Source organism: Sylvia atricapilla, chromosome 3 (genome assembly GCF_009819655.1).
Source record: "Sylvia atricapilla isolate bSylAtr1 chromosome 3, bSylAtr1.pri, whole genome shotgun sequence".
Classification (NCBI taxonomy): Eukaryota; Metazoa; Chordata; class Aves; order Passeriformes; family Sylviidae; genus Sylvia; species Sylvia atricapilla.
Window position 1 is genome coordinate 86975763 of NC_089142.1, and position 14892 is coordinate 86990654.

General features: G+C 37.0%; 1 protein-coding gene across 1 annotated transcript in view; it reads right to left on the minus strand.

Annotated features, from left to right (window-relative positions):
- The window catches only part of PRKCE (protein kinase C epsilon), a 285713-nt gene that overhangs the window by 22332 nt on the left and 248489 nt on the right, over positions 1 to 14892 (minus strand). The window contains 2 exon segments of the mRNA XM_066316076.1: positions 3174 to 3362; positions 5690 to 5828. Of these exon segments, the coding sequence (XP_066172173.1) occupies positions 3174 to 3362; positions 5690 to 5828 (328 nt within the window).

Here is a 14892-nt window from a genome sequence, read left to right on the forward strand (position 1 = left end):
GATGTTCTGAAGATGATCCTTCTCTTTGGTCTTGAGTTCAACTGCTCTGCAACTTCTTCTGCAAGTGGGCAAGTCATATCTAAACTACAGGCAATATTTTCTATGAACAGGAGAAATAAGGGCTTTGAAAGGATTACTGTGCTTTGGTGAGTTCTGTTGAAAAACCACAAAACACATTCCTACATTCCTCTGCTTTATTTCATCTCTAGGGCTGGATTGAGCAGACCAGGAGCCAGCAGCCACATGTATTGCAGAGACAAAATGTGGAAACTAAAGGATACACTTTTTGTACCATAAAATCTGGGTATCAAAGAAGTAAAATATGATCCTAGTATCCGCCATGTTTTATCTTTGTTTTAAACTGGAGACAGGGAAAGCATCTGGACATGTAATTTTTTAAGAAGCCCAGGACATGAAAATGTGAGTTTAGTGCGGTACTTCACAAATTTCCTGAAAGTTTGAAATGGATGATGAAAGAGAATGTATTTTAAGAGTGAATACTTAAAAAATTATATGCATATATGATGAAAAAAAAAAGCAAACTTCTAAAGCAGACATTTAATTCCATTAATTCAATCCCTTTCTGTTTCTGAAGCAAAAGCTGACATTTATTCCCTGTTTATCACCAGCATCAACACTGATGCAACTGTGAGGACAGGTACAGCTGTTGATTGCACTCTGCTGAAGAGATGGTTGCAAATGGAGCTGACAGCCAAAACCATAAGCCTTTTTATTTTCTCATACTAAGGCAGGAACCTACTTTTTAAAAAGAAGAATCCTTTTAGGATCAGCATTCCTACTGACTTAAATGATAACAGGACAAAATGTTGCTTAGGGCCTGAACCAAGGATCTTTGGGCTCCCCAAATTTTTCTTCTTGAAAAAAATCACACAACTTAAAAACAGAGCTCTGCTTCTGTGGCCAGAGACTGTCATCCTGGTACACAGGGAACACATGCTGCAGAGACAACACCTCTCCATTGCTTGGGAAGAAGCAGAGAGCCAATTTCAATGAAGAATTGTTTTCCTTACTGCACAGGAAAGAATTTAAATAGCAATTCCTGTCAATTCACAGAAACAGGACTAATAAGATGTGTGGATTTTCGTGGAATAAGCAACATGCTGCCTTGTAATACTGAGCTTTAATATCATCTTCAGTGTTTTATTGGAAATAACAGGAAAACTCTTTCTTCAGAGAATCAGACATTGTTACTTAACACAAGAGAATGTCCTCTTATTAAACTTTCCTTACATGCTGTTTGAAGGAGTGCAAAAATACACAGTTTCTAAAGGATAAAACTCATGTCTCAAAGCACAATGTGAGGAAATGAAGTGTTCCAAAGTTAATCCCTTGCTACCATTCAGCAGTAAAATGCATAGACGCCTCTTTCTTTCCTCTGCTTTTCCTGTTCTTCATATGGACAAGTATCAGATGAGGAACACAAGTTTCAAGCAGGATTCACACCATGGATGTGTAGGCAGCAGGTTGCTAGTCATAAGGAAATGTGTTTTATTTATGGTGTAAATTGCCATAGCTCCATTAATTTGTATAAATTCATGCCTAAAAGGCTACGACTACAGCAAGATATAAATCACCATTCCTACTATGAAAATAGAGATCCAGGAAAATAGTCTCAGAAAATTCCGCAGAAAAGTCAGTTTTAAAAGAAAATCCCCTGGACTACAATGAAAATCAGATGGAGGTACAAAAATTGACAGCAACCCTTCCTCTATAATGTGCCAAAATAATCCCTGAGCCCTGGATATAAGCCTGAACTCTGCAGCTCAAGTCCATGTATTTTAATTGCTGAAGTAAAATAATCAAAGGGTCTGGAAACAGCAGTGGATGCATGAAAGTGTCATGTGAGCTAACAAAAAGTAGTCAGAAAGCTATTTGGGGGAAAAGGGAGAATAAGTACTAATAAATTACTACCAGCAGTAAAAAATCCTCCAAATCCTCCATGTTCTTACTACAGTGAATGTAGCAAAAGAGGTACTTCAGCAAACATTTCCAAGAGGTTAACTTTGACTTCTGCTTTGAATCATTGCTAGAGCATCTCTCCTCCTCAGACAGAAGGAGCCTGAAGAAATTTTCATTATAAGGTCAAGATGAGAATTTCTGCAGAATGTGCTGTCCACTGGTGTTAAAATCACAATTTGTTTATGTTTTATATATTATTTCAAAATAACCCTGTATGAAGATCTCTGCAGGATTTTACACTATCAGCTGCCTTCTTAATGGAAAGTCTCCCTTATTCCAGATGCTGAAAGAAAAATATGTGGAAAGACAGACATTTTCCAGTTTCAAATGGAAACATTTGAAGACAGTGGAAAAATAGAATAAATAAAACCAAGGGGTTTTTTAAGCCAAAAATTCTCCTTGGGTTTTCAAACTATGGGGATTGGCATACTGCTTCTGTATTGTTTTGCTTTTAATTTTAGGATGACACTAGCACAGAAGAAAAGAATTTATGTCAGTGTCAAAGTAATAAATAACTTTATAAACCTGACTTTATAAAGGTAGTCTAAAAACTGAATTTGCCCAGTGGCACATATTGGCTGATTAAAAAAACTGTGCCATTTTGTGACACAAGTTGCTGTCAAGTCACCACTCATACTGAAAAATCCCAATGAGAACAGAAACAATCACACTAAAGTAAGACTGCTTATCATGTGAACTATAAAATAGAACATGCAGCTGTAAATAAAGGGCTTTCAACCCATCTTGATGACAGGGGAAGAAAGGAAAAGGGACAGGATATTTTGTAAGCGGGTTAAATAAAAAACATTGTTTCTTTAGTTACACAGTGCTTCTCCCACTCTAGTGATGGGAGTGTGAGGCATATAAAGTGTCAAAGCGATAGCACAGTTCTAGCTGGTTGGGTTTTCCCTGAAACATGAATCTGCAGTACACAGATTTATACAGTGTACAACTGCGTGGAACACAAACATTCTGTTCCTTTCCCACAAACGGTGTAATTTATCCCAGGCCCCATTATCCTAACAGTGGCACTCTGAACTGTGCTTGAACTCCCAGTGGTGACTGCTCTCAAAAACTTTCAACAAATTCAATTTTAATCAAGGAAAAAAAAAAACAAACAAACCAACCAACAAACCAACACCCCAAAAACCTATGAGGAAGAGGAGGAGGAAAGCAAGTAATAGAAGACTCACTGCTTTTAAAATGCTGACAGCTTCTTTACTGAGCCAGACTGGATACAATACATCATCATGAAGGATGGATTCAAAGAGGTCATCTTCATTGTCAGCTTCAAAGGGGGGTTGTCCAGCCATCATTTCATACATGAGAACACCCAGAGCCCACCAGTCCACGGATGGACCATATTCTAGCTCCTGGAGGATCTAGCATAGAAAAAGAGATTGGATTGAAGAAACAAGTGAGACAAGTGTCTCAGCTGCACATTTGCACATGTTTCAACATGATAGCCCTTCTATGCCCCAGTGCCTAGGCAGGACTGAATCACACACTGATTTCAGTAACAGCAGGCAGAGTTTCTTACTCATGCAATTTGCACTAACACAGCTAAGTGTCAATGAGATGTTGTTCTCAGAAGTACTGACGGAGTTTATCAGTCCCCTGAGTAAACGACTATGCTTGTGAGCAAAAGAGCTGCATATCCTTCCAAGCTGTTTAAAGCAGGTCACACTATAGGGGAAAAAAGATCACATATACAAAACAGACTGGTGGAAAATGTGAAACATTTCCTTGTCTCTATCTTGAACAAAACAAACCAAAGCAGCTTCTAATGCTGCACAGAGACCATCTGAGAGATTTATTCTTGTCCTTTAGGTAGGGCTGAAGGAAGCTAAAAGCATTTTTGTTCAAGTTCCTTTTATAGCATTAAACTGCTGTACAATACATGGCTGTAGAATTCACTTTAATTGCACTTGCTTTCAGGAAAAACTGGCTACAACTTCTCATGTGGCACAAGTTCAACCTTGTAGCAAATACAAGTGGCAAGTGATAGGTTAGCACGATGGAGTTTTATAGTAGCACTTGGAGTCACAGAACTACTGTTGTACCAGGAACAAGTTTAATTCTTGTCTCCTTTTGACTGGAAAGAAGCTTGCAATTTGACTGCACTGGTTCAGCATACCAGGGAACCAGGGAAAGGGGAGTGGGTGCCTGCTTAAGGTGAAGCTGGCTGCCTTAAAATGACTCGGAATGGCAACAAATCCACCAACTCCTTACACAACACTTAACAGTGCAGTGAAAAATCCTGTAGTGGACTGCTTGGGCTTAATGCTGTAGTTGGGCATCAAGACAAAATTCAGTCTTAACATCAAAACTGAAATGAGTTTAACATTTCAATACACAGGTCTGGATCCCAAACACATTCTTCACAGAAAGAAAATTTTATTTTATAGCCACCAAATACAGAAAATTGGATGTATACTTTTCATGTGTTCTGGACAGTCTATGGAAATTAGATACTGCTAAAGAAATGGAAATTAAAACATATCACCATGGTGCAAGAGAAGTAGAAGCCAGAGTTAAACTTCTGCAACTAAGATGACAAATTAGAAGCCTCAGTAAAAGTTCCTGAGTTCCTATTATGGCTTTATTTTCAGTAATAATTTTCAAAGAATTTGTCAAAGGACTCAATTAGTATACTGAACCAGAAAAAAAAATAAAAAATCATACGAAGCCAAAATAACATACGAAGCCAAAACTACCACACTAGTATTTATTTTCTTTTAATGTTGGAATATTTCTCAAACTCTGTAAGACACACATTTACCTTATGATAGTTTCAAGATGATTCACACCTTATCAGTTGTGCTACCAAAGTTGGACAGCCATGAACACTAACAGCATGGATTTATGATTCATTGTCTCTAATGAATAATAAATAAAATCTTTCCCTACTGAAAATTTCTATTTGATGAAAGACAAACCAACAGCACTTTCCATTAAACCTGCACACTGAATCTTCCAAGTGGAAAGATGCACAGGTTACTAACTCAACAGAGCAGACAAAGTCTGCCTGGCAGAATAACTGTTAAATATTGGTCCTTAGGCACTTTGAAATGCACCTCATAAATTAAAAATCTAGGATATGTTACAGCCACACTGCTCTCATCTATTTCTTTTATCCAATGAACACCTTGAAATGTTGCCAACTTATATAGAACATCTATATCTAGTTTCCCTCTTTCTGTGCAAGTCTATGAAGTAGCACAAGCATAGTATCTTTCACTCACAATTATTTTAAAGAAAGGAAAAATTATATTTCCACAAAGGCTGTAGACAAAATGACACGAAACACATGGTTTCTTTTCTATGAATAAGTTCTTTAAAACTTCACTAAAAAAACCCACAACCAATTTTTATTACTACTAAAGATTACTAAGATTGCAATACTCATTTGCATCTAGCACCTTAAAGGCTGCTAAAAATCATCATAATGATGCTGAGTGAGAAATGAGCAAATTGAGAAGAATAACTTTAATTTCGGGAAAAAAATACTAGAAAAACCACTCCTATCATCAAGGAATAGTGCTTGTGAGCAGTAGAGTAACCATTTTCTGTAAGACTACCTAAGCACAACTGCAGCAGGGTCTAGACTGCATATTAAATGTTTTCATCTACATATATAGGGTGTCTAAAATTATACATGTAACAGTCTGATGAATATCTGTACACTTAGTGCAGTGCAAAAAAATACCTCTGGAGCTATATAGTCAGGTGTGCCACAAAATGTCGTGGTGGTCACTCCATTCAGAATCCCTTCTTTGCACATCCCAAAGTCAGCAAGTTTACAGTGGCCTTCTGCATCCAGAAGAATATTGTCCAGTTTCAGGTCCCTGAAAAACAAAGGCCTCAAATTAAATCAACTCTCAAATTTTGATCATGTGCTCTTGAATTTCATAATAAACTACAGAATTTGACAAATAAATGTTTACCCAAACACCACTGAGAAACTGTCCTTCACACTTGTGCATGAAAAGATGGTAGCAGTCCTAGTTAGACCGAGTTAAAGGCAATAAAATAAAGAAGCAGGCAATTGCAAGAATTTTATAAGACTAAGCTTTTACTCTCTTTAGCTGCACAAAAGAACAGCTTTTATGTATTCAAGGCCGCAGAAAAAAGTTTGGGAAAGATCTCAATTTCTTGTTTCTTACAGATGTATCATTCAGTCAATGTGAAATAGGTCAATGAAGGCATTCTCTACTTTTTGCATTAGCACTAAGCAAGGAGTACCAATTTATCCACACTCTAGCGTATGTGTTCAGTGAATAGGTATTTTCAAACTTGGATTGCTTTGAATTTGATTCTTAATGTATAGGAGCAATTCTAAGTTCAGATTGCAATGAGAGGGGTGAAAAACAACATTCCCATCCTTGGGATCACGGTTTTCTGCAGCTTAAGCCTGCTCAAAAATAATTTCACAGGAATATTTTGCATTCATTGTTAAACAACAGATCTTAGCAGCTTTTTCTGATCCCTTGTTGTACAAATGTCTTTGTGACAAAACCACACAATTGTCTGCTTATTAAATTGGGTCAGGTCAAAAAAAAGGTTGAGAAAAGGATATCCACCTTTCCTGTCTTGCCCTCTGCATATTTTCTAAATATACCATTGATGGTGATTACATGTCCCAACACAATAGGTGCTAGGTACCATTTAACTTACCCACCACTTGCCTTAGACGTGATTACAAAAGGGTCTCTAAGTCAGTGCATAATAGAACTCTAACTTGCATGAACCTCCCCCATGCCAATTAAAACCTCTTCATCATGTAGAAATAGTAACACAAACATAAAACAAAGGCCAAAAAAATCCCACTTACACTGCATGTGTATAAAAACAACATTTGATTTTTATATTTCTGTTCAGGCGTTTAGGTACCTCTGATGTATAATAAAGATGTGTAATATATTTAGACATAAATATATATAAATATATCTGCATCATATTGTACATATGAATGCATAGAGAGGTGAGAATCAAAAGCAGATCATGTCTTTAGGTGACTTTGTTGACACTTTCTGATCAGAGTTCTTTTTCCTAGAATAATTAGACAAATTTCCTTAGGTTGAATTGAGAAAAAAACAAAAATATTGTGTGTGTAGGCAAGTTCTAAATCAGAGAAGAGGAATAAAATCCCATCCCAGCGTCTGTAAATGAGCTTCACCCCAAAAGCCTATGAAAAGATGAGGTTTTTTTTTTTTTTCAAAAATTCTTTATGCCAATAAATTTGACCTGAATAAGGGATAATATATCTTCATCCTACTCAGAGAATTTCTTCCAGAGAAATGTCTCCCTATTGGATCCCAGCCTTCAGAACCACAGGCACAAAACATTTATGCACATTAATTGATTAAACAATCCTTCCAAATCTGCAGTATGTTAACAGTATTTGTAGACATGTCCAAGGCTACAGTAACCTAGGATTTCCCCAGAAATGGTTTTCCCTGCCTCTCACACAAATTTCAGTAGGTGGATTTTAGGTTTTTTTTCCTTATGAAACTTGTTAAACAATTTTTAATGTGCTGGCCCATATATTCCTCAAGCAGATACACAGGCCAACATAAAAATCAGCCATTTCTGGGACATAGTGGACTTGCTACTCAAGGTTGGCATAATCATTGCACATTTGCAATGATACAGCTACAAACCAGACACTGGGAAGCACTGGAGGACTTACTGGCATGTCGAGTTAGATTGTGCTATATACACATCACAAAATGGTTTGTGCATGTAAAAGAAGTCTGACATGGCACAACAAAGTCATATTTACCTCAGTAACAATAAAATCACTGTCTCCTACATAAACTAGCATTGTCAGATATGGTTTATGTGGCTGAGGTATACTCTGGCTGCAGAAATGTTTATTGCAAGCAATATCCCCTACATCGCACTTGGCTATCTCCGGATCAGCTACGCTGCCCTTGCAGGTCCTCAGTGGTCACCCATGCCTGGCCCCTTGGAGCAGGCTACATATTTTATCATTCCTTAAGGTCATTAATTTCAGCAGTTCCTAAACAATCCAAGATCCAGCTGGCTGCAACATAACCCCCTATGTATAACCATTTAAATCCTCAAGTAAGCACCTCTTCCTACCACTGGAAAGTGATTTGCAAGAATTGTCCAACAGAATGCCAGGGCAAACAGATGTCAACAGCTCTGTGTGTCCTCACCCCACCCCAAGAAGTCAAAGAAACAAAACAAAGCTCCCTGTTTCAAAAATCATGTGCCTTCCCCAAACTGCTCCTTCAGTGAATTACTAGTGCTACAATAAAAAGACCTTCATTCAAACAGGACTACAGCAACATCAAATAAAATGTGATCATCAAGGTAAATCTTGCAGATTGAAGAAGGAAACAAGATTGCAGCTGTAGCTTTTAATCTTCCAAGTTTAGTGTTATCTTGGATGTTCCTTAACTAAGGAAGAATACAAGCTATATTTCAAGAAGTCAAGATGTTCAGATAAAGAAATCAAAGTATAATTATGTTTGATGTAATCTTGGAACCACTTACAGCCACCATCACAACAGACTGTTAGAAATAAGATCATAATACATATAATTATGATAGGAACAGAAGAAATTTGAGAGGCTGCTTAGAAAAATGCATCAACTTTAGTAAGTGTTTTAAGTATTGAGTATTTGTTTATGAGAAGACTATTAAATTATTCTTTAGCTCTGATTGCAGGACTTCCCTGTGCAGGTAGGTGACAGACTGGAGTTGTTAAGACCTAAAATCATTTAATGCCATCCATATGGTAGCCATGGAGATACAGTCAACAATCCAGGAAACTCCTAAGCTAAGAGAAACATCAACAACAATAAAACACTAACAGTAACCCACTACATAATGGATAAGGACAAGACACTCACCATTCTCTTTATTTCCTTAAGGATTTATGTAAGAAATTGGTAATAAAAACTTAACTTGACAGTGGAAAAACAGAATAAAGGAAATGAGCCAACAGAAAACTAGGAAGAGTCTAATTATGAAATTCTGACTACCTGTAAAGAGTGACAATGAAATTTTAAGACTATCTGTAAAAGCACAAGTTGATTTAACTTTTTTACTGTTTACCAAACTATAATCTTAATAGACAGAAGGAAAACATCTGGGACCCCTTTATGGAGCCAAAACAGTGCAGTGAAGCCTGTAAGCCTCTTCAAAACTCTATTGAAGGCACTGAGGACATCAGCTTAATTACTCACGCAATAATGAAATGTAATACCAGTAGATTTGTGTTAACACAAAATGAACCAGGGTTTCAAAAGAAATTTGGAAGAGGCTAAAACAACAGCAGTATGACTCCCATCAAAGTACAGATGGGAGGTTAAAAGGTAAGCTGTGAGTCTGCCAAAGTGCCAAATTCATAGTTAGCCCACAAGATTATCATAGTCCTAAAAGTGCTTGCACCGAAAATCATTCTTTCAATTTACAGTTGCTAGATTAAAAAAAAAAAAAAAAAGCCAGAAAAAACCTCCCCAGACTTAAAAACCTCATGAAGTCCCTCTAATTCTGCAAATTTGGAAAAAAAAAATCTTAGTTAACTAAATAAATATGAGAGTAGGAATAGATAGTGTGCTATTTATCACCTCACAGGAAAAAAACACAACCCAACAACCAAAACATACAGAGAAAAAGAAACAAAATAAAAAGTAAGAAAAAGAGTTGTCAGGGAAGCTTGTTCTTTTCAGAGCAGCAGTGTCACTGAAAAAATTAAAACTTTAACTTTTAGACCTGTATTTCCCCAGAACTCTTCCAAGAAACAGACAGCTCTCCTACTCCTCCAAAAGTAAAGCACACAGCCATATCTGGAATGTAAAATAATTGTCTGTACAGATTGTTCCATTCTGATCCATTCTGTCTTCTATTTGTTTCCTGGATTTAGTGCCAGTTGCCTACTTCTGAAACAGAATATACCAAATAGTAGTGTCAGATAGCTCAATGACAAAGGTCTATTAAATTCTTCTTTTTCTCATTTTGCATTCTCTTTGCAGCAAGTAAGAAAGTCATCTGTGTCTGACAAAATGAGTTCCTACAACCTGAGTAATTAATTACATGCAACTGCAAACAACCTAACCAGTTAAGCCAGGGGAATGCTCAGATTTCTTGAATGCAGCAATGCTGCATTAAGCTGTTTCTCTCCTTTGTTTTTTTGCCAAGATACTTGGTAAAGTCACTTCAGTTGACTTGAGCAGTCATCGCATGAAATGTTGTGGGTTGGGTTGTTTTTTGGTGGTTGGTTTGGGTTTTTTTGTTGTTTGTTTTTTGAGGGGAGACAGGTTTTGTTCTGAGAAAGCTTTAAACAAATGTAAGCCTCAGTTTCTACTTCTGCATACCTGCCAGCATCACAATCACCTCACAGGCTGGAATGATTGGCAGTATCTCAAGAAAGGATCAGGATTATGATTTAGGTTTGTGCAAGTTGGAACAGAAGAGCAGGCTGACTACAGGTAACCTGTGTGAAAACTTCTGTAATGCTCATTCCTTCCTGCACATGCAAGTACCGTGAGACACTGAGTGCCTTGGCCTCCTCCAAAGGCTCAGTGGATGAGTATTTCCCAGAACTGGGGTCCTAGAGTGCCATCAGTAGCCAGAGAGATAAGCATCTTGTGTGAGTGGCACTGTGTATCACAAGTGCCATTTAGTTAACACAATTTTCTTGTTGAAAGAAAGGCAGTTAAACAATCAAGATGGGTTTGGACCAGTAAAATCAGAAAGTCTGCCAAACATTACTAACAGTAGCCTTTCAACACAGTAAACAGCAGTGACTAAATAAATACATATTTGAAGAACAAGATCAAGCAGCTGGGAAATATGATCACAAGCTGGCAAGCAACCACTTTACAGTGGCCACCTTACCACTTCTACTCTGTTGATTGAGCAACATTTCACAGAATGAAGCATAATAATTATTATGAACAAACACCAACACTGGAAGCAGGAATATTTATTTATAAGGCAAAAGTTAAATGAAGGATTGTACCTTACTAAGCATCTACAGAACATCAACAGTCAGAAATATCTAAAAGCAACAAGAGCCTAAAGTATGGAACTACTGAACAACCACTTTTTTGGTGACTTTCAACTACAATAAGCCCTTTCAATAGTGTATTTGAAATCACTGCCATTGTTCCCCTGAATAGGAAAATTACATCCTCTCTGTAGGCTTTAAATAGACAAACTGTTCACACAAGAAACCACAGAAGGTAAAAAGGAAACTTCCTACAACAACATGGAAAATTAACAGAATCATTGTCTAGTTCCTAGTGTTACTGAAATTCGTAACTGAAGACAATATGGTCATCACAACAAGTAGAAATTTCAACAAGATGATTTTTTAAATCCATTTAATTAAGGTAAGAATTCTACATTCCTAGAATTACTTTCTTAGTTACTCAGTGATATCCAAGTTGCTTTTAAGACAAAGATGCTCACCTACAACATCAGGTCTCTCACGTACCCAGCACAAATTTCCTCTCTGGTGTCCTCAAAATACCGATAACTAATGTATTAGGTTACAATTCTAAGCAAGATGAAATTATATATGGAATTAGTGAGAAAATGTAAATGAAAATCAACAGCTTAAAAGTTCTAATGTTAGCTTCTTTAGTGATTAGATCACACCAACTTAATCTCAGTTTCCATACATAAACAGAACAGGACAGATATATTAGGGGACTGTACTTGCAGAGTGGATGCTTTTGTTGCTGTAAGTATTTCAGTCACAATCCCTCAGCAAGGCTGTTTTTCCCTTCTGCAACAGATCAGAGATAAATGGGAAAATTCAAACCATACCTACTAAGAAAACACAAACTAATAATAATAATACACTTTTTTCCCATTTGAAAATCTCTAGGGGAAAGAAGGAGGTTACTGAGGTTTCTGAGGTTACTGAGCATAAACAGGCAATAACTGCAGTGTTGTCGGGAATAAGGTTTTACCAGTGACCTCTCTTTTCTATGGAATAAAAAATAGGGGACACACTGGACTATTCACACTTGTGAGTGAATTCATGACAGTAGAGCAGTTTGTATTAGCAGAGAGAAGTCGGGAGATACTTGAGTGAGACTAACAGGGAGAGAAAGATGGTTCTGCTGCTTTTGTTGTTGTAGGGTATCTCAGTTTTGCCTGTGATTAACTGAAAATCTTGGAATTTCTCTGCTTTGTTTTTATGTTGATCCCTTAAGTAATTACTAAGTTTATGATACATGATTTTTATCACAGTTACATTACTTGATAACATCAAAGAATAAAGATAATATATAACACAAATACTGTAGTAGAGTCTTACTCAGTAATATACAGAAAAATATACTGTGTAGACTTGAAAACTACCACTTTCCAGTGTCAAGATTGGAATAAAGCGAATCCACCTTATTCTGAGGTGTATCAGTGTGTTTAATTTATAATGGCAGATGAATTACTATCACAGACTTGGTTTCAAATAAAGCCAGAGATACTATAATTCATTTTCATCAAAGAAAACAGTTATAGTTCAGACAGCAGGCTAGACATAAATGGGAAGTCTTGACTTTTAATGTGACCTTAGTGATATTCTCTTGTCAGGCATGTTTATTTTAAAAAAACACAGAGGTTTACTTTCCTTATATAACACAACATCCAGCACCCTGCCATTTGCACAAATGATTTGTGGACTAAAGGGTGGCAGAGATGGGAGGCGAGATATAGCAAAAGGCAGTTTGCTATCTACTCACCAAAGACATCAGAGACACCAAACACATGATCACTGTCTATGGCTCTGTAAGCCCTCACTGCTACAAGGCAAAAGTGAGTCTTGCAGATTGTATAACATCACCTCTTGAGCAGTGCCCACCATTGAGAAACCTTTCAGGTCAGCAAAGTCCCAAAATAGAAAAGAAGGCTGTATGTATTACATTGTCCTAACTGTTTACTAATGTCTTAACGGCATATTGAACAAAGGTTTAATATTGATTTCCAGCAGTTTAAGGAAACCAATGACTTTTAAAATAGCAGAAAAACATTTTCTTTAAAATAATTTCTTTATATGGCCTTCTACTGGCTTTGACATAACTTTATTACAATTGTCGGTAGCAGCTTAGGACATTACTGTGCCTGATCTGCTTATCTTATTATGCTGGGTTTCCTTTAAATAATGTGCAAGCGAATAAATATATTGTACTTAACAGCTTTCCTTTGTATGACTTTTCCTTTCTTATTATTTTCGCATTTTTATTTGTGAACCTAAGTGAAATATGTACAAGTTCAAATAAGCATTATGTAAAGCATTCTCTAAAATTGGCTAAGCACAGAAGGGAGGGGTCTCTATTTCTCTTTCAAGAGAAGGTTGCCTTAGCATTCACATCATGTTACTTTATAAACCTCATCCTTCATGACTCCCACACCTGGGAACGCAACATTTTTTCCATGGATCTGAGATAGGAATGTGATATAGCATTACAATGCTGCCTCTTGACTTAGCTTACTGCCAAAGACTTGATTTAGACAAGCTTTTTGTGGGATCCCAGTGGCACCTCTCCCTTCCCATGGCCCACAGACCTAGGATTTTAAATAAGAAGAATTTAATCAAATAAGAACTGCCACAAATGGACCTGGCTTCATATTAAGCCTATGGCATAGGACAAACAATCTGCCTCAAAAACTTGCAGTTAAACTAGATACCAAATTATTTTCCCATTTTGTAAGGCTTCTTGAGATTTTATAAACCCTTTGTGTTTCTCTCAGGGTGAAAAACAAACTGTTAGAGCTTTTTGTGAAATTAAGGTGAACAGCCCCAACCTGGTGCTCCAGCCAGGGACTGGCTCTGCATGCAGGCTGAGCTGCCTGCAGCTCCTGGTCCTCCCCTATCCTGCTGAGTGTGCCAACATTAAGGCTACCAGTAGTTCCCTCAGGGATTTTCTTCCTTGTTCTCACTCACTCTACTTCAGTTTAAACCATTTTCTTACTTTTTTCTTGAAAATTTCAGCTGAAAAATTCTCAGCTGGTTCAGCATATTCAGAGTGGGAACAATGAGGTGAAATCTGTCCTACTGCTAATGATATTTACTGTTTCAGCCTCCATCACAAAGCCCATGCGTTAAGTCATTGCTAAATATGTAATGTGATAAACCTTGTCCTCTCTGACACCTTGGTGATCTCACTGAAGACAAGAGAGGTCCTTAGGCTTAGCCAAGGACTGACTCAAACTGTGGTATGCTACTCTGTGAGGTTCAGTGCTCTTATTTTTGTATCTCAAGTAACATAAAAATAAGTTTGTGTATTGCAACAATAGCTTAGGTGGAGTGCAAACTAGAAGTGCCTACTATGTATGTCCATAATCCTTTTAAAGAAAACAATGCTTAACCATTATTTGATAAAACCACTTGATGAAAGACAGTGAAAGGATAGTGTGAAGCTCGAAAAGCTTGTCAGATCAAGTTTTGAAAACTCAGTTCTGAAAAAATGTTACCAGAACCTTAGAAAGCAAATTTATCAGTAGACACCCTAATGAAGTTCAGATCTGCTTGGAAGTTTTTCTTTGGAAACCAAAAGCACTGTTGTTTTTTTTTTTTTTTTTTTTTTCTTTTCCCCCTCAGTGATCTTAGTAGGCAGGATGACAAAATCATTATCATTTGAACAACAATAGAATACAAATCATGTGAGCAGAAAGAAAAGAGCACTTGCATTTCAGGCAGTTTCTGTGTCTAACCAAAAGGACTGAAATTCTTCTCCTTTCAACTTTTGACTGAAGTTTTCTTATACAGAGTAGGAAAACATGTATCAAACAAATGCATGCATATCTAGGTTGCACTTTGTATTTCTGTAGCAGTTCTCATTGAGCTACCTCAGCAATGAATCTTTGCAACTTAATAACCCACAACAAGGATCTTTTACCTTATACTGGTATCAGGAAAAACAG